The 24,390-nt window shown below is 34.6% G+C and overlaps 3 protein-coding genes across 12 annotated transcripts in view; all 3 read left to right on the top strand.

Moving 5' to 3' along the window:
* LOC127849558 (baculoviral IAP repeat-containing protein 7-A-like) overlaps positions 1 to 5,993 on the top strand; it is a 134,847-nt gene extending 128,854 nt beyond the window's left edge. For 4 of the 5 annotated variants that reach the window (XM_052382262.1, XM_052382264.1, XM_052382263.1 and 1 more), the window contains exons 4-5: positions 417 to 773; positions 3,747 to 5,993. In XM_052382262.1, the coding sequence (XP_052238222.1) occupies positions 417 to 773; positions 3,747 to 3,943 (554 nt within the window). In that variant the 3' untranslated portion in view covers positions 3,944 to 5,993. The remainder of the gene's footprint in view (positions 1 to 416; positions 774 to 3,746) is intronic. The other variant, XM_052382266.1, reaches the window with a different exon arrangement.
* The window catches only part of LOC127849559 (baculoviral IAP repeat-containing protein 7-B-like), a 166,785-nt gene that overhangs the window by 86,113 nt on the left and 56,282 nt on the right, over positions 1 to 24,390 (top strand). The window contains exon 7 of one of the 5 annotated variants that reach the window (XR_008034911.1): positions 21,280 to 21,800. The exons of the other annotated variants lie outside the window; for them this stretch is intronic. The gene's annotated coding sequence lies outside the window, so the exon portion shown is untranslated. Of the gene's footprint in view, positions 1 to 21,279; positions 21,801 to 24,390 lie in introns of those variants that run through there. 5 annotated transcript variants of the gene reach the window in all.
* Positions 14,036 to 21,800, top strand: LOC127849561 (baculoviral IAP repeat-containing protein 7-A-like). 2 transcript variants are annotated; one of them, XM_052382273.1, is made up of 7 exons: positions 14,070 to 14,156; positions 15,596 to 15,829; positions 17,725 to 18,552; positions 18,762 to 18,922; positions 19,511 to 19,628; positions 19,756 to 20,112; positions 20,505 to 21,800. In XM_052382273.1, exons 3-7 carry the CDS (start codon positions 17,748 to 17,750, stop codon positions 20,699 to 20,701), a joined length of 1,638 nt encoding a protein of 545 aa, XP_052238233.1. In that variant the 5' UTR covers positions 14,070 to 14,156; positions 15,596 to 15,829; positions 17,725 to 17,747; the 3' UTR covers positions 20,702 to 21,800. The 2 variants fall into 2 exon arrangements, with proteins under 2 accessions (XP_052238234.1, XP_052238233.1); XM_052382274.1 differs by lacking the exon at positions 15,596 to 15,829 and having other exon boundaries at positions 14,036 to 14,156.

The raw sequence follows: 24,390 nt of genomic DNA on the forward strand, positions 1-24,390 counted from the left end.
AATTGAGGCCATTGGGGGTCAACATCTAGGCCACAAGTTGACTAACGTAATAGTGTTCGTTGCATTTGTAGTTGCATTTGCTAGTATCATAAACTAAGGATAAAGCCCATGGCATACAAACTCTTGTATAATTTTAAATAAGATTATGTATTTCTTAAATTGAAATGGATTACAGTTTATAATATGAATCCGTGATTACAGCATTGACATTTAGCATGTACAAACCAGTGAATAATATAAGTTACTTTTAAAAAGTGTATACTATCATTTGGTTATGTTTCAACATGTTCAGAGTATGTTTTAATTTTAGTAAACAAAGTTTTGATATTATTTAGAAGAAAATTAAAATTAATAAAAGAATTGTAAAAAATATATATTTTAATCAATAAAGTTAAACAGTTTTGATCATTGTTTAGGTGCCCAGAGTCTTGTCACTGCCCAGAATATCAGAAGATGTGTTGAGGAGCTGAAAAACAAGAGACAGGCTGCACAAGCCCAGGCCAGACTTGCAGAGGACACACCATACACTGTCCGGGGCCAGCACAATCAGCCGCAGGACGACAGGGCCAACCGGTCAGACCACTTGTCCAACCGGTCAGACAGCATGGCGGTCATTACGTCTCGTGGTCAGCAGGTGACCCATCCCAGCGATGACAGTGAGGATGTTGAGATGATGGATATCGAACTGTCCAGTCGGGATATTCCAACCATCAGGCAACTGCAAAATCTGAATATAAACCGACCATCAAGTGCAGCCTCCACTTCAAGTGCAGGTAAGTTTGTGCTTCCAAAAATTGGGTAAAAATATGAGCCTGGTTCTGAGAAAACTGGGCTCAATACATGTGCATAAACTGTCATCCCAGATAAGCCTGTGCAGTCCCCACAGGCTAATCAGGGATGACACATTCTGTTTTTATTGTATTTTTCATTTAAAGGATGTCTCTTGTTAGCAAAATTCCAGTATAGGCTCATATTGTTTCCTCTTTGCCCATTCAATTCAAATTTTGTTGAAACTGAGTTTGCATGTATTGGAAACATATTCAACCATCCATTGACAAAGCACATCCGTACGTTGCAGTGATATCAAATCATCACAGCATTTCTTGCTCATGGTTAGCTATTGTGATAACCCTAGGTCAACTTTCGGCTCATTACAACTCTGGGACCATAATATTTCAATGTGGATCATGTGCTTCCAAAAACTAGGTCATGAGGTCATTTCTTCATGGTTAATCTTAAAAACACATTGTTACAACTCAAGAAGCCTCATTTATGACTTATTTATTATTAAACTTGTTCTGAATATTATTTCTTGACAGTATCCAAATTCAAATCAGTCTGTAGTGTGTACAAAATATACGTCACCATGTGATATCTTAGAAATACCATAATACCTGTTTAGAATTCCCAGGTATGATCAGTGTTTTTTCAATCAATTTGGGAATGGGGCTGGGTCCCTTTGGATTGGGAAATATTGCGTACTAATGACTAAAATTCTGAAATTTATGTTGTTGATTTTATGCTTACAAATACTTAAAAATTGATACTAAAAGTTATTTCAATATTATATTTTCTAAGGTTCAGTTATAGGGCTGGATTTGCAGAATTATAACATGTTTAGACTTATTAAAAAAATGAATTTGGAAACCATTAATAGGGATTTTTAAGGTCCCATTTATACTTCATATATACTTTTTTCAATTGTGCATGGGTCCACCTACTTTACCCAATTAGAACAACAAAAAAAACATTGCTGACTCAGTCTTGATGAAATATGGTCAGAATGTTTATGCTATTAAAGGTACCGTTAACCATGACGACGAAGAAAATAAAAGTTGAAAAATACCGTTTTTTTTTACAATGATTAGTTTATATTGATTTGAATATCAAGACTGGTATATTACATTACTTGAAAAAAGTTCATATTTTCAGTATATTCGGTAATAAAATTTTGCGATGTGAAATCGAAATTACATCACAAAAATAGGTGACATAACGATAAACACACTATAAATACGCAAGTAGATTGATCATTATATATAAAAAAATATATACAATTCACTACGCATGCACAATTTGCATTCCTGGGTTTACCATGTGATGATGATGATCAATCTACTGGCGTTAACTGGTAGTTACACCTGGTACCGGTACCCAATAAAATTTGTTACCGAATATACTGAAAATATGAAAACTTAACAACTTTTCTCAAGTAATGTTATATACCAGTGGTTATATTTTAATCAATATAAACTAATAATTGTAAAAAAATACCGTATTTTACAATTTTTCTTTTCTTTGTCGTCGTGGTTGACGGTACCTTTCATGTCGAGGCAATTATAGAATCAGTGTCAAGTGACATCAAAAACTAGGTATGCTGTTAAAGGTTATGTGTTTACTCAAAATTCATGTGAGTGCATTTGGGCCACCATTAGGGCCCTTTCTACACTTTAGGAGATTGGGGCTTGGGCCCTTAGAGGGAGGAAATTGGCATCGTTTTTGGCGAAAAGGGGAATTTAAGAAGATCTTTTCACCAAGCGTTCAACACTTTAAATTGCTATATTTTAATGTAATTTACATAAATATACAAAAGGTATAAAAGTTTTTAAAAAATGTGTTTGGAGGGGGTAATTTTTAGCTGAAATAGGGGATAAAAGTATACTATTTTAAGAGGGGAATGGGGCCGAATTTCGGCCCCAAAACGGCAAAATGAGGGCCCTGAATTCATGGTTTTTTGTTTGGCATTTTGTCTCAGTCAAGATTGATCATCATTCACAAACCACATAAAATGTGGAATTAAAGTCTATATGTTCATTGTATTCTTGAGCTATTGTCTTCATTGTGACTCTCTTTCACCAACCACTGAAATTATCAGAAAAGTAGTTATTTAAATGAATTCTTTTAACATAGAGGAAACATAAGCATAAACTGAAGTTTGTTTGTGTTCACTGGTTAACCAGCTTACCCATGAAAGCTTCAGTAGAATAGCTGATTGTTGTGATAAGACTGAAATTCTGTTGCAAATGACAAACAATCCTGCAGGGCTCAACATTAATCTAAAAACCAAATTGCCCTGCCGGGCAAGTACTTAGAAAATCTACTTGCCCTGAATGTAAAGCCATTTGCCCAAACATGAAATATCACATTAACTGTTAACCTCATATTTTTTTTTATGAAGATCAAAATGATACACAAAAAATACGAACAAACAAACATACATGTACATGAATGTGGACCAATTGGTGTTAAGTTCAGTTTATCCCATTAAATGAGTGACTTTGGACTATAAACACTTGTAAACCTCAACAACTCATTTTCCTTTTATATACATGTATATGCCACTCGTTCTAGGAAAATGAAGCTTTATTCATGTGCTTAAATGTTTGTCCAAGATTAGCCTGTATAGCTGGCACAGGCTTATCTACATCAGGGACACAATTTTCAGCTTAAAGTGGATTTATGCTAAAAATAGACTACCTTTACAAGAAAAATACCATAAAAGCAGAAACTGTCGTCCCTGATTAGCCTGTGCAAACTGCATCTGCTAATCTGGGACAACACTTTACCCACATGCATTAAACCCACAGATAGCAGCTTATAAAATGCTTTCTGGAATTTCAAATTTTGTGATGTCATTAATGGGGTTTGTAATATCTGTTCACTGAAGACTGTATGTTGTACATTTGGAATTTACACTCCTCTAGTTGTTTTACATCAGCTAAAATAAAAAAAAAAAATGACTTCAGATGTTGAGACAGTTTTGCAAGAGAATGAGAAGCTAAAAGAGCAGCGTGTGTGCAAGATCTGCATGGACAAGGATGTGTGTATCACCTTCATGCCGTGTCGTCACCTAGCTACCTGCGAAGACTGCGCCGGAACTCTACACACGTGTCCCATCTGTAGAAAACCTGTGGAGGACAGAGTTAGGGTGTATTGGTCTTAATGTTGTGAATTTCCTTTTCTTCTTACAATTTTTCATGGCGTTTCGATTGATTACGTAATTGAATAAAGAAGGTTCAATGGTAAAAAACTGGCAAAGGAATGTATGTATTGGGAGCAACTGGGAAAGCTGAGGTTAAGTCTGTCTTGTATTGATAAATATGAAGACAATTTTAACTGTTCTTCATATGAGAAATTTTATAAAGGGGCAAATAGGATCCAGCAGCTTGAAGTTTGCTTTGAAGATGATTTTATTTAAAATTAAATTACACATTCTTTCCTGATTATTGGCTTTACAAGTCGCCAATAAATATGTATTTTTCTTTCATAATGCATGCTTCAATGCTTGCTTGTATCAACATTTAAACAGTTGTACATCATCAATAAATCTTTGTTTTAATCCTTTATTGATTGAATGTTTGATTATTATATGAATGTTTGATTATTATAAATTTTTTAAGTATCTCAAAAGGAAATTGTGGCATTAAGAAAATTGAATTGTAACAGAGTTTATCACAGTGTTATTAAAGGATCTTGTTCACAGATGTTGGTGTTATTAATAAATTTCATTAAGTGAATTTATTAACAAAACTGTAATATTTGGAATAGTTTAAACTAGTTAAAATACCAAAGGAGAAGACACAATTAAAAAAAGTGTCCTGGGGTTGAAACATGGGACCTATAGAAGCAAAAGATTATGCGCTACCACTACACCACTTTTAATTTGAATGGTACTAAAATCTCTATGTTTTAAATGCACGTTGTGTTCTTATAATTATTTATGAAAAAGCATTTTCAAATCCTTCATTATTTTTCTGATTTTGATTGATAATTATAAATTAACAAACATGTATTCAAAAAAATCATAGTCAGGATTATTTGTTACTTGTGTGAATATAACGCAAAGATTCTTTGTTAAATCTCTGACTTGTTGTGTCTGGAAAATTGTTATTTTGGCATTTTTTTTCCCTGTAAATATACCATTATTTATAATTGTTATTTTCAAAGTAGATTATGGGGACTTTTCATCTTTTTCACTGTTTATGTTTTTGTGAAGCCTTATTTCTTGTGCATATTTGTAAGAAAATAAATTGTTATAGGCTAACATTTATTTTAATTTTGATGTTAGATTAATTGTTAAAAAATCAATGTCACATCATATGTATGATAACTGTACAAAAGGATTCATGTATTTCCATGCTTGATGTATGTGTGATTAAAAAATGTATAATAAAATATTAAATGAGGGCTATACTAAGTCACTGTACAATGCATACATCGCTTGGCATGTTTTTAATATACCATTCTTTTGCAAGTATGTTACTGAAAATATCTACTAATTTCAATTACTATTTTTCAACCTTTAGATTGCGGTTATTTGCTTCAAAATAACATATACAATTTATCCGTCTTTCATCTTCAACCCATATGCTTAATCAGTCTTTGAAGCAAACATGCTGATTGTGTTTACTCTATTAAAAAGGGTTTTATTTATCATGCATGCACATAGTGCTGAGATATCGCTTACTCATTGCATACTGACAAGTACAACAAAAATATATCCTGGAAAGAATGTTAAGAAAATACTTATTAAAGCCATTTATTTAAGACTATTTTTGTATAAAGAAAGTTCATAAAAGCAAAATGTATTATGATTCACATGTATCTTTTATTTATGTTTTGTTAAGATATTAATTATTTGTCTGGAAGTAGGGCATTTTGAGTGTTAATATTTTTGGTATATTCAAATATAAATATTTATTTTTTTTTACATAAATTAACATAGAAGCACAAAATTGCACAGGGTTCGTCCATAGGTATTTTATCAATAAATTTAAAATTATCTAAAATTTGTATTTGATTACGCATCATAGCACAAAGTTATTGATAAGCTTTTGGTATTGTAGCTTTCCTATGTCTTTCAACTCAATTGACTTGCGGTGTTTTTGTTTAAATTGCAATTTTTTGAATAAAGGAAACATTGGTAAGATTGACATTGTTAGTGAACAATTAATTTAAATAAAATAAAGATCAAGGCATCGTTATCAATTGTACTCTTTTGTGTGTCTTATTATATTGATAAGGGTCAGTATACATAGATTGTTATGCCCCTTTGCCCATATTCATATAACCATTCTTAGACTTGAAAATAAAGTGCATTTGTATACTCTTAAAACCAAGAAAAAAAATCCAGCATAATAATATACACAGGGTACCACTGGTAAATATGACATTAACACAATGAGGAATAATGCAGATAGAAGTGGTTAATGCCAAGTTTTACCCAGAATTTAAACAACTTTTAAATGTTCCAATAGCTGTTTAATTCATATGGGCTCTGATTTAAGGGTATGTGTTATGTACAAAACAGTATTTTTTTTCCAGTTGTAGCTGTTCAATACATAGCATGATAATTTGAAATAAAAATTTTCAAAAAAGATATGTTTAAGTGTCACACTTTAATTTCAAAGGTCAAATATGTGCAAAACATGGTGGGCCCAGAGCATCATTTCATAATTTCTCAAACAATTTTAAAATAACTTGCCACTTATATATACCATGTGTCCATAGATTAAAGGTCAAGGCCACATTTGATTGTCAAAGGTCGATTATGGACAAAATATTACTTGAAACTTATTAGGACGGAGGAAAAAGTTAACTGTCTGTGGGTAGTATGTAGTGACCAGACAATAAGTGGAGGGTAAAATAATTATCATCATCACCATCTCCATTCAGGTATGAATTATGTTTAAAAACATCCACTGAGTATATGTAAACAGTTTTGTTTATACCCATATTTATTAGAAAAGGTATGCAACAACATGAGTCAGTTTATTTGTTTACTTTTGTTTCAATCATTTATCAGTACATTGTATGTTGTGCGGATTACAAAAATTATTGAGATCATTTGTATATGCATATGTATGTTGTCCGGACATTTTAGGGAAGAGGGCAATAGTTGAGTACCACCGATGTAAGATTTGGGTTAGTCCATATAAGTGTTGTAATCTTTTAATGGCCATATAGGCTTGAAGATGCGTGAAAACAGATAGTCAAAGTCAATGCTGATAAAAAGAGTGATGTCATTTTAGTTTATTGATAAACTGTACTCAACAGTAGTTTTCATAACTTTTTAGAACCAATGTTGAAACTGTAGTTGTTTTCATTTGTTTTAACAGTCCACAATTATGTCAACATTTCTCAATTTTATGAAGCGGACAGACTTTATTATTGTTTATCAACTGTTTCTTTTTTCTGGCAAAGGCATTTCATATTCTTGCCGATTTTTAAGCTCGGCATATTCGGAGAAAACCCGAGGAATTCTCATAGCCAGCTCGTCGTCCGATGTCCACGTCGTGCTAAAACCTTAACATTTTGTTAAGGTTTTGAACATTGGCTCTAAAATCAAATTGCTGCAACCTACAACTTTGAAACTTCATATGTAGATGCTTCTTGATGAGTTCTACATGCCACACCCATTTTTGGGTCACTAGGTCAAAGATCAAGGTCACTGTGACCTTTAAAAAAAAAAAAATCTGACAAGCTTATATTTATTCAAAACTTCACCTGTAGCCGAGCGTGGCACACGTTTATGCGATGCTCTTGTTTGTTATTTATTATGCCTCCCCCAAAATTTTCATGTCGCCGCTTCGTCTGTCCGTTCGTGTGTCCGTCCGTCCGTGCACAATTTTTGTCCGGGCTATTTCTCAGCAACTAATGACCGGAATTCAATGAAACTATGGGAAGCTTCACTACCAACAGGAGATGTGCATATTATCAGCGGGTTCTGGTCGGATGATTTTTTTAACAGAGTTATGGCCCTTTGAAATTTTCCATTAACTGCACATATAGTGCAATTCTTGTCCGGGCTATTTCTCAGCAACTAATGACCGAAATTCAATGAAACTTTATGGGAAGCTTTACTACCAAGAGGAGATGTGCATATTATAAGCGGGTTCTGGTCGGATGATTTTTCACAGAGTTATGGCCCTTTGGAATTTTATATAAAAAAAGTATTGTCCCCCAACTACTGTGCCTTCAAGACGTTTCCTTTTATCTGAATATATAGTGCAATATTGTGACAAAAAAACCTTTGGGGAGCATCACCCGTCTCCGATGGTTTCTTGTTTTACTTGTGTCTGTTCAGATTTTCCTAGAGATAATGGGAAGGGTTAATCAGATTTTATGAATATAATGTATTTTTTAAAACCGATATTATTATGTATAATTGTTTGCTGTGTATAAATTTATATTATTTGTTAGTGATATCACATACTCTTGTGTGTTATTGGCAGCTTTTGTTTATTTATGTTGTTATTATTTGATAGAAAGATTTAAAGATCTTCAATGACTTCATATCAGCAGAGCGTTAAATTCAATTTGTTTTAATATGCCGATGATATAAAACATAAATATTTTCATGCAATTTTTTTAATTTTAAACCAACGTACAAACATGTGTAGCTGTGATAGAAGTTGAAGTGTTTGCATTTTCCTAATTATTTTTACCTCATTTTCCTGGCTGTATTTTACGTATGCATGCTTGTGTTTTGCAAAAGTATTGCTTTTACATGTATATTTATATGCCCACAAACTTATTGGAAGTTGTGTGTACTAGAGTCGCTATATTGGTTGGGTTGTCAGTTCGATTGATGGTCAGTCTGCTAGTCATGTTTGTCCTTCGTAGTTCTTTTTCAATTTCAAATTAAGCTTTACCTTTTCAAGCTTTCTATTCAATAGGGGTAAAAGTGTAGGACATAATTTTACCCTGATGTAAACATTTAGAATGTACATCTGTCGACCACCTTTGATTTTGTCCTTCAAAATACTTCCTCAATTTTTGTTCAGCTAACATGAGACTTCTTATGAACCATATTCTAAACAATAAGAGCTTGACATAATTTTTGCACTGGCAGACATCTACGATTTGTTATGTCAGATTCAAGAGACATAATAATTTTTGCTGACAAAATTCACAATGTTTCCCTTGATGAAATTAAAAATGTATCAAACATGTCCATCTTGGATAAACTTTTATTCTTTATAACCAAAATGTCTTAGTGCCCGTAATCTTGGATTTAGTGGTTGGTTTCACACATTTCAATGGTACTGAATATACTTGATAGTTTATGATTTAATAAACACAGTTCAAGATGACTGAATCAATTAACATTTGGAGAAATTGACAACAGAGGACCATCTTTATAAAGTTTTTTTTAATATTGTGTGGTGTCCACATATTAATATGCTTTATTAAGAAAATGCAAGAACACTAAGCTGTTACCTTTTTGTTTTCTCTGGTGATCAGTTGTGATGTGGTTGTGTCATAAGTATGTCTGACTTTTCCCCTTGATACATTTTCAACGCTTGTTTGCCAATAAATAGTTTTCATACCTTTCATATAGATTTACATCATATTGATAGTAAACGGATGCTTATGTTATCTTGGGTTAAATATTATACCATTAGGTTAAATACGTAACAACATGCTACGGCACTAAGAGTCTTTATTGTTATTATCACATCATTTTGTCACTCTGCTGCTACATTTGGGTACAGCTTTCATTTAATGACCTTTCAAGTAGTGTACAAAAAAGCTAGGTCATCGTTTGTTTTAAAATATTGTAACATTTAAATAACCTGAAAGATCCGATGTCAATTGCGATCTATGCTGGTATTGCGGTATTTTTTATTAATTGTAATCTAAAAACTGCAGTGTATGGTTATGTTTATTTTTTTTGTTTAAAAGAAACACCCACAAATATTTCGACATATTTGTTTATTTGTTAGTTGTTAAAAAATACATGTTAGATGTCGTGTAAAGGAGTAAAGTATTTTGTGAAGGGCATTCGTTACGCTTAATTTTCGTGTTTAAATAATGTAATTTTTCAAGCTATAGATATAACTTTATATTGTAACTGTATTTATTTACATTGTAGCTGTACATTTGTATATTGTTGTAAAACTGACGGGACGTTTTATGGGAATACCCTTGGCGGAATTGGCAGGCAGTTTTCCGCTCTCTTAGTAGAACAGTTTCACAGAATCGTCACCAAACTTTCTGGATTGTATATTGTCGTAAGAGTGTCACAACAATTGTCCGACGTAAGTTATAGTAATATTCTACTGCCTTTTTATCAATGAACACTGAACATTGTATGCATACCGTTGTACTTCTTTTATTTTACTCGATATTAAAAAAATATTATCACACTATTATGTAAAATAATAAATAAACCGCTTAAGTAATTAGATTTGTATACGTCCAACTCATGATGTGACTGATTATGCAAACACCATTTGTGGATGGGCAAATCAGCGTGCGGCTTTCCGCTCTCTAAGTGATACAATTTTTAGCTCGACTATTATATATGAAATATATATAGTGGAGCTATCCTACTCACCCCGGCGTCGGCGTCTGAGCCTTGTCTACGTCTGCGTGCAAATGTTAAAGTTTTCGTACTACCTCAAATATTGTCTTTGTCCCTTGACATATTGCTTTCATATTATGCATACTTGTTTACCAACATGGCCCCAACCTATAAACAAGAGCAGACAACTCTATCAAGCATTTTGTCATAAGTATGGTCCCTTTCCCACTTAGAATATGCAGCAAATGTTGAAGTTTTCGTACTACCCCATTTATTTTCATTGTCCCTTGACATATTGCTTTGATATTTTGCATACTTGTTTACGAACATCACCCCACTGTATCAAGCATTTTGACATAATTATGGCCCCTTTTACACTTAGATAATTGAACATTTTGCTTAAATTGCCATAACTTCTTTATTTATGATCACATTTTATTATTACTTTGACAAAACAACACTAACCTGAATACCACAATGGATTCCATCCAAACATTACTCCATGCCCCTACCAGAATCCCTCCCCACCTGACCTGACCCCCACAATTTTTTTTTAAACATCGTCTTATAAATTAACACACCCCACATTATACCCCCCTCTCACCCCCCTACCCCCCCCCCAATTTTTTTTTTAAACATAACCTATTAAATGACCACTCCCCACATTATACCCCCCTCTCACCCCCACCCCCCTACCTCCCCACCCCCCCCCCCAATTTTTTTTTTAACACCATCGTATAAATTACCACACCGTCTCTCACCCCCCTAACCCCCCACCCCCCCAAAACAAAAAAATTAATTTATTCGTTCCTTTTTTTTTTAATTTTTTGAAAGATCGTCTAATTAATTATTGAATATGAACAATTTCCCCATGATGGCTTACGTCATACTGTCAAGCACTCGAAAAGTCGAGCGCGCTGTCCTCTGACAGCTCTTGTTATGTCCCCCACCACTATTGTGGGGTACATATTGTTTTTACCCTGTCGGTTTGTGTGTTTGTTTGTTTGCCCCAATTTTAAAATTTGCAATAACTTTTGCAATATTCAAGATAGCAACTAGATATTTGGCATGCATGTGTATCTCATGGAGGTGCGCATTTTGAGTGGTGAAAGGTCAAGGTCATCCTTCAAGGTCAAAGGTCAAATATATGGGTCAATATCGCTCATTTAATGAATACTTTTGCAATATGGAAGATAGCAACTTGATATTTGGTATGCATGTGTATCTCATGGAGCTGCACATTTTGAGTGGTGAAAGGTCAAGGTCATCCTTCAAGGTCAAAGGTAAAATATATATAGCTTCAAAGCGGCGCAAAAAGGGACATAGTGTTTTTTGACAAACACATCTTGTTTCAGAATGTTTATCAAAGTTTGTTGCAATGTTTGTTGACATGAAAGTAGATTAAGGCCCATACTCGGACTGTTTAGCCTTGGCTCTTCAGAGTACTAGTAATTGGCGTACAAAAATGCGAAATTCATTAATTTTGGCGTTCTAACTCACTCACTTTTCATGCTAATTTAACCAAATTTTCTAGATATCGAGGCCAAGTTTTTTAGCGTGCCTATGTGCATCAAGCACGTTCCTGATATTTCCATTTCTTTATTTAACTAAACAAATGTAAACATTGCCGTTTTGGTCCATTACTTGCGCAGCTTTTATGGGATATTCACTTAACATTTTGGAAATATTTGTTGGCTGCCATAACCTGCCTAATGGCTCACGGCACTTCAGAGTTATTGCACTTTGTTTACACAAAACTTAAAAACTCGCAATATAAGCTCGACTAACTCGTTCACTTTTAACCGAATCGTCACTTAAATGTGCAGGTATCAGATCCTTTTTTCAACGTTGTTTATTTTATTCGCTCGGCGTTTTCGGAGAAAGCCGGAGGTATTGTCATAGCCAGCTCGTCGTGTCGTCCCACGTCCGCGTCGTGCTAAAACCTTAATAATTTGTTAAGGTTTTGAACATTTGCTCTAAAATCAAATTGCTTCCAGCTACAACTTTGAACCTTCATATGTGGATGCACCTTGATGAGTTCTAGACGCCACACGCCTTTCACTAGGTCAAAGGTTAAGGTCGCTGTGACCTTAAAAACATAATCTGACATGCGTTCATTTATTCAAACTGCACCCGTAGCCGAGCATGGAACCCGTTATGCGGTGCTCTTGTCCATTATCTTGTTATTGTTATGCCCCCGGTAGGGTGGCATATAGCAGTTGAACTGTCCGTCAGTCAATCAGTCAGTGTGTCAGTCTGTCCGTCCGTCCGAAAACTTTAATGGCCATAACGTTTTATGCCCCCGGATCGAAAGATCGGGAGTATATTGTTTTTGGCCTGTCTGTCTGTTTTGTCATTGTGTCAGTCAGTCAGTCATTGTATGTGTGTGTCACAAAACTTTAACCTTGGTTAAACTTTAATAACTTTTGCAATATTGAAGATAGCATAGTCATATTTGGCATGCATGTGTATCTCATGGAGCTGCACATTTTGAGTGTTGAAAAATAAATGTCAAGGTCATCCTTCAAGGTTAAAGGTCAAATATCTTTTTTTTTTCTTAAAACTTTAACCTTCGTTAAAGTGTGGTCATAACTTTTTTAATATTAAACATAGCAACTTGATATTATGCATGCTTGTGTATCTCATGGAGCTGCACATTTTGAGTGGTGAAAGGTCAAGGTCATCCTTCAAGGTCAAAGATATGGATTCAATATGGACGCAATATATCACATTCTTTTTCATAAACACAGATTCAGCCAGTAAATATGTAGATTTACCATCACATTTGAATGTATATCTCTATCTGGACAACTTAGGATCAAGCAACATAATACTTCGAGTATATAGAGAATAATAGGTTAGTTTTGATTATAGACAGGTGTATCATGCGAGGCTCAGAAAACAGAAAGCACGAGCCTTGGCGAGTGCTTTTTCGTTTTCGTGCCGAGCATGATAAACCTGATCTATGATCAACACTAATCTATTATTCTATTTATACCAGTTTTTATTCAGTAAACCTTTTTTATTTAAACAAAATTAGTTTTCACGAGTGTTTGTCGTACTTTGATAATGACTGTAGTGTAACCAAGGTCAGTGTATTACTCCGCGTTCCAAAAATAACCGCTGATAAATTAATCCTTTTTTAAAATCAGAATATCGTTCAGTGACAAAGAGTCGTGCGTTATTAAAAATCTAAATGTTTTATAACATCAATAAAACATTTAGTTGTTATATACAAGGAACTACATTTGTTTACAACGTAGCCTAACACCTGCCATGGTTTATAGCAGAAATTTAATCAACCGATTTCGCTGCAAAAGTGGGATAAATTACATTTCCCAATCAAAACAACTTAAAATGCATTCACATAATATTAAATAATTACATATTTTGTCATACTCAGCAAGAATCGTGATGTCGGTCCGACATCACTCGTGATGCACTCAGTACATATCTTTTGCAAGACATCGGGCAAATATTGGACCAATATTTTTATAATTCGTATAATCGGCGCTATTTTCTCATGTTTCTGTCTCTGCTGGAAATTTGGGAATGGCAGGTACTAGCTCGTCTTTCTGGCTTAAATCAGTCATGAAATTATATTTTTTAATTTGCATTTTTCATTAATTTGTTTTATTGGTCGTACGTTTGTTAGCTCGGTAATCGCCGCGATAGATTGGTGTAAGTGTTCAAGTGCAGTAAAGATAAAGTATACTGCGTATCAGGTATGTACACTGTAAGACGTAGTGACGTAGAAAAATATGTACAACCTTAGTACAAGCGACACCACCAACAACTATACATCTCTGGGACCTGCAGAGTTTCTGTGTCGCTAGCTGTATTTTGGGTAATCTTTGTTTATGAGTATCTTTGGTTTCTTTAATATCGACGTTTAAGCTATTTAATTACTTACAGGTTAATTAGCCGATGTTAAAACAGCATTTCAACGCATTGTCATCGATACATATGAATTGGTTCACTTACTGTCGGTACAAATCATGTTTCTTGCCCTCATCAGTATAAGACAAATACCTTCCAGACATCATTAGAAAAAAGAGACCCGTTGATAGAGGAAATAGGTGCTCGATTAAGCCATGGTTAGATGCACCCGCTGCACACTCGGTACGGTATCCATTGAGTGGGAGAACCTTATGTTGTTTACTGAATAGTGATTTTTTCACAAGCATTATATTATGCTTTACAGAGATAAAGATGTCAACCTTCAGAATTGTTTGTTCAACTTTTCACCTGCATTGTTCAAGACCGTTCACATTGTGCAAACATCCATACCTTTATTTATACCTAAAATCATGGACAGCTTATCAGGCTTTTATATCCTCGCGTTTTGCAGCCGAATTCTGTAAAACGTGTAAAGTAAAGAATTTGGTTCAAAGGAAAGAAAAGAATAATCGATGTATAAGAGTAGGGTGAAAAGTTGTAGTATGTGTAAGGTGAAAGGTTGTAGTGTTGCAAGGGTGAAATGTTTAACAAAACACCTTCTTGAGGTTCGAGTATTTATTGTTGTCACCAGAAAATATATCGGATGATATTTATATTTATGAAATATAAATAAACGGTACAAAAAACGTAAATCTCAAAATAACATAGGATTACAATATGTGAGAACGTTCGGATTAACAAAACAAAATTCACACGTTTAGCCATTCCAAAAATAAATACAATGCGTATAAAATGCTGAAAAATATGAATGCGAATACAAATAATTTCAAGCTCACAAGGTTGGAAAAAACAATAGAATTAAGTTTAATCATGTTTATTTTTTCTTTATCACATTATTGAATCATTCGTCTGCTGCTCCAGAGTGGTGGACCCCATGCATCGGTTACGACTATTGGCAGACAATTTATTGCATAAATCACCTATTTTGCGGAGCATTCCTGAGATATTCGATGTATCACGATTGTACGACTTGCAGGCATCGCGATTGGATGTTCAAATAACTTAAAAATAAACTCGTGACAATGTGTTCATAATATACTAAATAGTTTCCCTATATAATTCAATGTAAAAGCGACAGCTTTAAGCGAAAATATATGCAACATTTTGCACATACAGACACCCATAACCATACCTTTTCTTATAGGCCATTCGAAGCGGAATACAATTATGCAATAAATAAGATATGTCATGCATAAACAAAGAAAGAACTTGACACAAATCAAAATCCACTGTTTTTTTGCAACTTTTTTCCGGTCGTTTTCTAGTGGAATGTAACCTTTTTTATTGCAACGTTTTACTATAGTCTCTAAGTTTATCACATTTCAGGGATTTAGTAGTGAACAACTATTCATGCTCTACCACTACCTTCAAAAGATAAAACCAGAACAATAGTCAAAAGTGTAAAACATGCCTTCGAGTCAACTATATTTTAGAGTACAGCTCTACATGACAAGAGTATTTACTGACAAGAGTATTTACTGTAACCTTGTGGTATTTGCTTAAACACTCAATGATATCGGTTTAACAACAAGAACAGTGACGGTTAAGCTCATGATACAAGTAAGTTAATACTTCTGTGTTCTTATAGTGTTTTTAAGGTTATATAGTAATACTGATTTATATCTCTAAACTGGGTTTATTTACGTTTGAAACCTAGTTAGCCATATTGTTACTTTATAAATCATACTTTGCGAACATGTAAATATGGGAAGAAACAACTGTATGTTCTATTCTATTCAACGAAGCGAAGTTATGTGAGCTAGATCTATATTTAGGCAATTTGAACTGAAGCACTCAAACGGTTTTAAACATAATTCAAATTTTCGTCGGTTGGAGTTATCTTTCTCGTCGTTTTCATAAATCGAGCTTTGGCATGTTTTGTTTTGCAGTTGTGTAATCCTCTTGTTCGGTAATTTTACTATATATATATATTTTTTAACCGCTTTGTGTACAGTTTTGTTAATTTGAAACTTCCAATAATTTAATTGTAAGGTACATACCCCTTCAAAACTGTGTTGGAAGTATAATGCCATTAAAAAACTATGTTGGTTTACCAATCCGACTTGATTTCTAGTAACTTTCAGCTTATTGTATGACTTTCTTGCATTACGTTAACCACTGCGGTTTGGTTATTTCATGCACTCAAGTATCCAAAGAAAGAGTTTAAAAATAAACGTCCGGGAGGAAGCGATTTTTTTCTTCCTTATACACGTGAAATGCACTTTCCAAATCGAGTAAAAATTACGAAATTCCCGATTTCCATTTCGAGAAATTCCCAAAAGGAAGTCAAGTTGCATCAATTTCGTTCCAAAAGACCATTATCTGCAAGTGAACCAATAAAATGAGTACTGAAACTTCTCATTTCAGAAAACGGCAGGCACAAGAATATTTAGATGGGTTTTCTCAATTAAGTACCAAGCAATAGTTCAGCGACCCCTATATTTTGTAATTTAGGAAATATTTCCTGTACAACTTGGGTTATTTATCTGTATTTGGATTTTTTGATCACATACATCTTGTTTTTGATTGGTTCAAAATGTGAAATTTCGACTGTGTCAGGGTTAACCAGAGATTGTTGTTAAGTTTCTCAAACCGTGATACGCATGCTTTTCCCCTTTTTCCTAGGCTTTAAGAAGATTTGTTAAAAGATTTATTTCAAAATTATAACAAAAATTGATCATTTCTTAAAATGTCCACTGAACAGATTGATAGTACATAATTTTCTTATTAGGGTTGCTAGCGTGCACACCTTTAATTGGTCAATTACTGAGGAAATATCTAATATTGTAATAATCTTTCTTTAGCGTGTGTTGTAAAGACGTCGAAAGTTTAGTTAATTGAGGTTATAAGACGAATAAAACTTCTTCTTTCTGGATATGAATGTTCCAGACCTAAGTTTATCCTCTCGCAATGTCTCTGTGTGGACATTAAATTAATAAGGAACAACACGGAGAGGAACACTCAGTCATGTTGTTGATGCCATCATCGGTAGACCAGACATATTTATAACGGTAATATTTTGTTCGGACTATGGGAAAAAGAGCATGGCCTTTTTAAAGGTGAAAACAATATGGCGGAAAAGCGAGGACAAAGGGAATATTAAGTTTGTTATTGGTAGTTTGGAGGGAAAATTAATACCGGTAACTATAAATAAACATAACAATATACAACAACAAATCGGTAATTGTCTGGAAAAATGGCTCAGCGGGTTCCATTTGGTAGGGTCGGTTTGCCCGAAACACAGGATTTTTTGTTGGGCATTGTACTAAAAATGGATATTCAATAAAGGATTTGGATATTATTTTTTCAGTTAATAAATAAACTTGTGTCTGTTTCCACAAATGTTAAAGATCGATGTCACATTTTTGAACCGAAAGAGTACTTCAGGACTATTCAGTATTTACAGTGTATGCACATGTTTTTTTCCAAATATGTAATGAGTTCGTTCGTTTCAGGGAGAATCTTTGAAATCTCCTGAATGGGAGAAATAAGTTTGATATCAACCAGTTCAAGTGGAAACGGAAGTGGAAGCTTTTTTAGCAATGGACATGGATTGCAAATACATCGGGATTTGGAAGAGGACTGTCCACCCATTGGCAGACTGTATAGTCACCATCAGGAGTCGGATATTGTCATTTCTGATGAAATAGAGGCCGAAGACTACGCCCCTAACCCACGGGATTATTATTCCCACTTTTTCCGTGAGAGTGAGAGACTTTCAACGTTCCATGACTGGCCACCTTGGGCCCATGTAACGAAGGAAGAATTGGTCCAAAATGGGTTCATGTATTTACACGTATCAGATCGCGTTCAGTGTGTATTTTGTAGAGCGTGTTTAGCTAGCTTTGAACCAGGTGATGTTGTGGCTAATGAACACAGAAAATATTGCCCCGAATGTCCGTTTGCGTTTGGTTATGAGTGCGGAAATATACCGATACCATCTGCTAGTAGAATTCAGCAAACAACACGACAAACAACGTTGAAGGAAATAGATAGGAGACCGACTGCAGCTGGAAACTTTGCCTTATCATCTCCGCCATCTTCCACTGTCCGGACGACTTCAGTTCCAACCAGAACTGCTAATCCAATTGCTCTACCGCAGTCACATAGTGTAACAGCGTTGTCTGCAATTGATCCAAACCAAGTTGCTGCAGCAGTTATCACAGAGCCAAAATACAGGGACTGGGCAGACGAACATACGAGATTGCGGTCTTACAGGGGATGGCCTGAACAGATGCGACAAACCCCGCGAGATCTGTCAGCCGCCGGACTGTTGTACATGGGTACGTTGCAAGATATATTTTACATTTTTAATGTACATTTGTTATGGCATCTTTATTGTTTTATCGAAAGAAAGATGTGTTAATTAATCAATAACAAATAACGTATACAAACATAATTTATGTCCCTGTGTAGAGGGAATCCTTGCAAGCTGCAATTCGGTTTCAAATGCATTATTTATTATTTTTCTTTTAAAAATAAATTTATACAGGTCAGGGTGATCGTTGTAAGTGTTACTGGTGCGGAGGAGAACTCTACGACTGGGACCCAGAGGACATTCCATGGGTGGAGCATGCAAAGTGGTTTTCGCAGTGCGGCTTTGTGAGACAACAGATGGGCGAACAATTCGTCATAAACGTCAAAAATGGCGTGGTGAGTGCAGTTTTAAAATCATTTAGAAATAAAACTGTGGCACCAGACATACATATTTCTAATCTTGTATTAATGACCAGCTTGTGTGAAAGGCGGACGATATCAATTATTTAATTATTGTATTGTACTTTAGGATTACATATGGTTTTATTACGGTTTTATTAAGCTGCTTCACATTTGCGTTTGCATTTGAGAATTGTTCTTTTATGATTATATTTTGTCTAAATATAATGGTGTTTTATACGACCGTATTATCGCTTGCCAAAGTACTATAAAATAAAAATATAAAGTATAAATTATAAATTGTTCTTTCATACTAAGTATCTCGCGGTTAGATTTACAAATATGAAACATCATAAAGTGGTTAAGTGAGGCTTATTTTTTTTACTCATTGCCACTGCTGTTGAGATGTTCTCTCCATGATTTCATACTTTAACAAGTATGAATAAGTGCTCTTCTGTAACAAATATAACGCGGAAAGCTTATCACAATTAAGACTCAATTATTACCAGCATTAATGACACGTAAGTGGTTTAGTGGACAGAGTATTTCAGTCATTATATTTTGGGTGATTTATATATGACGTAGACAACAAACGTTGAGTCTCCTAGCAACCAGGAGTTCCTGAGGCGTCCACATGTTCTTGCTGCACTGAATGACTATAGATATACACAAGATCAGGTCTTGGAGGCATTACACACATACGGTAAACACACTTGACGTAATTCTCATCGGCGTATTAAATGGCATAATTGGAAAAATTTAGCTTGTGACTGTTTATATACCTGAAAATGCTACGAGTTATTCTTATAACATTCATCATGTTGTAACAGGTGTCCTGAACCTAATAACTGCACAAGATATCAGAAAATATGTCGAGGAGTTGACACAGAAGAGGCAGGTAGCCCAAATGCATGCCAGAGTCACTCAAACCGTCGCCAATGCAGACGCAAGAATATTGAGTCATTTGGTTAACTTGTCAGACAGTTCATTTGCTATGTCAACCGGTGGTCAGCAAGTTACCCAGCCCAGTGACGAGGCGGGGGCATCCAATGGTCAGTTGTGCATTGAGGATCTTGCGATGGAGGGCGTGGAGGAATCAAATACTGGAAGTTTTAATTACCAGCGTTTACAGAACTTGAGTCTGAATACTCACTTTAGTTCCTTGTCCTCAGCAAGTATTCCTTCAGGTGAGATCAAAACTCTAAGAATTAATTAAAACAGCTATAGCATCAAATTATACAAATATACAACCAGTCCACAATCGATTTCAACGTAATGTTGTGAGATTTGTCCACACACACACACACACACACAGACACGCACGCACGCACGCCCGCACGCACGCACGCACGCACGCACACACACACACACACACACACACTTAACACTTTATAGTATGTAATTGTGCAAAGCGTACGTTAATTGTTCAATATCTTGTTAGGAAACGGTTCAGTTCTGTCATTGTGCGGCTCTTACATATACATTTCCTTAAATTATGTTTTGAAAATGAAGCTTAGCGGCAGAGGTCAATGCCCTGTTGCTTGATGCAAAATCATTAGATGTATAATCTTTTTTGTAGATGTCGACGATGTTCTTAAGGAAAACGAGAAACTCAAAGAACAACGCGTGTGTAAAGTATGTATGGACAGGGAAGTCTGCGTTACCTTCCTTCCTTGTCGCCACCTGGCAACCTGTGAAGAGTGTGCTGAATCAATTAGTACTTGTCCCATATGCAGATCAGATATTGAAAGCAAAGTTAAAGTATACTGGGCTTGATAGGTAAAGAGAAGATCAAATGGTATATGTTCCTTAATAAAAAAACTATCATAGAATACATGTATGTTTTGTATTGTACAGCTCCTTTGGAATCGAAGTGTTCGCGGAAGGAGCTTATTCGAGGGATGCAATCGTAGTCATTATCTATATATGAGAAAGCTTTCAATTGAATACATCTTTGCTACGATTTCAGGCCCCAACAAAATATTAAACGTAGTGTTCCAGAAAAAAACACACGAAAACTTTGCGTTCTCAAAATGCGACTGCGAAGTTACGTAACGCATCACACATTTCTTTACCATGTTTTCAGCGAAGTTGAACACTCTGATTATTAATCTGGGCGGTTAAACATTTGTTTAAAGTCGTGTTCGAAAATTTAAAATAAAAATATTCCCCAAAGTCGGTATCCAAAAATTAATAAACACCCTGAAAGTATTGTATTGACGTTTGTATATTGCTGTGTATAACGTCATTTGCAAAATCATAGCGTGCGCTTTTAAATACCACGCCGTTGCTTAATGATATGGCCGCAATGAAATGAAAACTATTATATATTTTTAATATTGTTTTACAGAAAGGTACTCAAAGGTTGGACGGATATCCATGTAATATACTGTAGTACGAATATTAAAGTTCAACTACTACATTTCAACTTTAGACTATCGGTTGAAACCGTAAGCGGGACATGGCCATTTACTCAAATTAGGCAAATGTAACGGTCAAACGGCGTCTTGCAATCATGTGGTAGGGTTAAAGACTGTAAAATCACATGGATTATTCATTACCAAATAGGAAAATAGTATGACGTATTGCAACTGTCCGAAAAATTAGAGATATTAATTATATGGGAAAACGGGGATATCCAAAAAGTTTAGTCATAACAAATATTATAAAATCCTTAAATGTTAACATCCTGTCTTTGAATTATTTTTTTTAAGTTAATGACAATTTTACTTCTAATTTATTATTTCATGTGTTATTATATTTAGAGTGCATATGTTTATTGTTTCGTTTTGTGTGTGCTGTTTCCTGTTTGATGGATCATTTTAATGTTTTATGTTTAAAGTAATGGATTCTAACTATAAATTATAATATTGTATATCGTTTTTATTTATTTGTCGTTTAGTTGTTGACACAATACATTCATATAGATATTTTAAGCGTAATATTTCGGTAACTAATTTATACCGTCAAATGTATTATATTGCATATTATATCAAACTTATAGTTGTATGTTTTTGTTGTTCCATTAAACGATTTTATTGTTAAATGTCAAGAAAATAAATAGTGCTCAATGACCGTGAATCAAGTCCAAAAGCAAGAAAGGGTATAGTTAATTCACACGGGCATCTAATTATTAACTTAAGCGCAATATTAATTCAATTTAATTAACAACGAGTGTCTGTGTTACTCATAACAATTTCCCGCAAAGTGCGATTGTTTAATTTCAGTCACTCTCACTTTATAATGCACTAACACTTTTCTGCTTTCCATTTAAGAATATCTATTCAAGTGAAATAACGAGCACTTTGGGATTTACAATAACATCTTAAAAGACAAACTTAAGATTGTATGATTTCAACGATTGTCTGTGCAGGAAGAAGTGTATTCAAATACTTGTATTTAATTCTACACTCCTGATAAGTACCAGACCGATTATGAGATGTCTGGGATACCGCGTTCAATTCATCTGTAAAATAGCTTAATTACTTTAACAGCCATATAGAACAATCAAGCGCTGAAGGCACTGTAGGTGTTCGCTGTTGTAAAATGTCGTCCTTGATTAGCTTGTGCGCATTGCACAGGCTAATCTTATTTGACATGCATTAAGCCCCGTTTTCCCTGAAAGCAGCCAATATGTACAGATTTCAATCATAAACACCAGACTGGCCAATCTCGTTTTACAAGCTGTTAAACACTATTAGTGACTTATAAACCCTCTGCAGTGTACCAATACACAGCGGTTCATCACATTCACATTTATGTTGAGGCACGAATGACAACTCTGCTAGGAGAATGGCATTTGTCGTCTGCTGCAACAGGCAGTGGTTGTCTTTTCATACCGTACCTAAGGCTTTTAAGCACATACTGATTTGCAAAATACGGTCTGTAACATTTGTGTGTGTGAGCTAACGCTCACACTAATGAAACTTCAGAAACACTCATCAGGAACGAAATTTCTTGTCATCATCAACTCCATTCATAAGAGAACAACACCGTTTAACATAAAATCAAAACTTGCGTCACAACCTTGGAACGGCCAATTAAAATCATTGGGGGAGGAACCCGGTTACAGAGATAGGCGAACCTCACACTTACACCTGAATTCATAACAAACCGACACCCAGCGTATAAAACGATCTTAATCAAATGCACCTAACCAAACAGGATATGGAAAATACAAATGTCAAAAACGTGACGCGTAAATTGAATACCACACATAAGTTGCTGTACTATTATCGTATTTATCGAAATTTTATTAAAACGATTCGGGGATAGATTAATAGCATATTATTTGTTATTGAGGTAAATGTCTTGGTAATAAATTTCCAAATCAACATGGCATGAGAAAACGGGGCTTTATGCATGTGTATAAAGTGCCGTTCCAGATCAGCCTGTGCAGTTCGCACAGGCTAATCAGGGAAGAAACTTTCCGTTTAAAGGAAATCTCTGTAAGCCTTAATTCAGTTTACGCGGAAACAATCGTCCATGATTAGCCTGTGCGCACATTCAGAAAGCCCCGTTTTGACAAAGCGAGACTCATTTCTCCGTTCGTTTCAGGATATGACTCGATAAGGATAAAATAACAATGTGTTGAACGAAACATGAGTCAGTATACATTTTGTCAATCTCAATCCTTAACGCAAACAGCCTTACAAGCCTGGTAGTGTTACCTTACATGATTTTATTACACATTTGTGAACAAAATAGATTAACAAACATGTATATATACAAAACACATAAAAGTTTTCGTGCAACAGAGCGCATTTAAAAGTATAATAATTGTAATATAAAACGCACAAAGCTACAAGTTAGATATTATCTTTCTGTTTTGTATTTCGTTAACATACATACACTGTAGATTTAAAAGTGCAGATTCAAGAAGTGGATAACTGTTCGTTTTGTTTACGTCTTTCAACGTTGACCGGAATATGGTACACTTGATACTTATTTATCAATGTTTGTGTAAAAACACACACTCGTAAACTTATTTGAAAGCTAGACCAATGCAAACAAGTGATTGGTTTTAAGAGAATCAACAAAATGAAAAATTTAAAGATAGTGTATAAATTATTTACTTTCAATGTAATATATTATTTACAGTACGGTCTAAAATGATGAAAGAAATATTAAAGAACACAAATGACTTTTAATGTAATAAAGATGCTTTAACGTCTCTTAGCTTTATTACTTTTTATCATGTGCCCGTCATCATGCAGAAAGTTTCAAGTAATACTTAATAAGCTACAAGAAACTATAAGATGTTATTATAAATTATGTTAACAGTAGGATAAAAACGACCTTAGAAACTTCATTATGAGAAAATTTCTGTACATTTCCCAAACCTACTGGACTATTAAGTGGTTAAATGGATATAATATTTTAGTCATTATATTGGGTATATTTATTGCAACAAACATTGTGTCTCCTAGCAACCAGGAGTTCTTGAGACGTCCATCTGTTCTGGC

The sequence above is a fragment of the Dreissena polymorpha genome, chromosome 11 (assembly GCF_020536995.1).
Source record: "Dreissena polymorpha isolate Duluth1 chromosome 11, UMN_Dpol_1.0, whole genome shotgun sequence".
Classification (NCBI taxonomy): domain Eukaryota; kingdom Metazoa; phylum Mollusca; class Bivalvia; order Myida; family Dreissenidae; genus Dreissena; species Dreissena polymorpha.

Excerpts from the sequence above, each read along its gene's own strand:
- LOC127849561 (XM_052382274.1), top strand. The coding sequence starts at position 17,748 with ATGGGAGAAATAAGTTTGATATCAACCAGTTCAAGTGGAAACGGAAGT. Across the intron at positions 18,553-18,761 it reads CGCCGGACTGTTGTACATGG|GTCAGGGTGATCGTTGTAAG; the intron begins GTACGTTGCAAG and ends AAATTTATACAG. Across the intron at positions 20,113-20,504 it reads CTCAGCAAGTATTCCTTCAG|ATGTCGACGATGTTCTTAAG; the intron begins GTGAGATCAAAA and ends TCTTTTTTGTAG.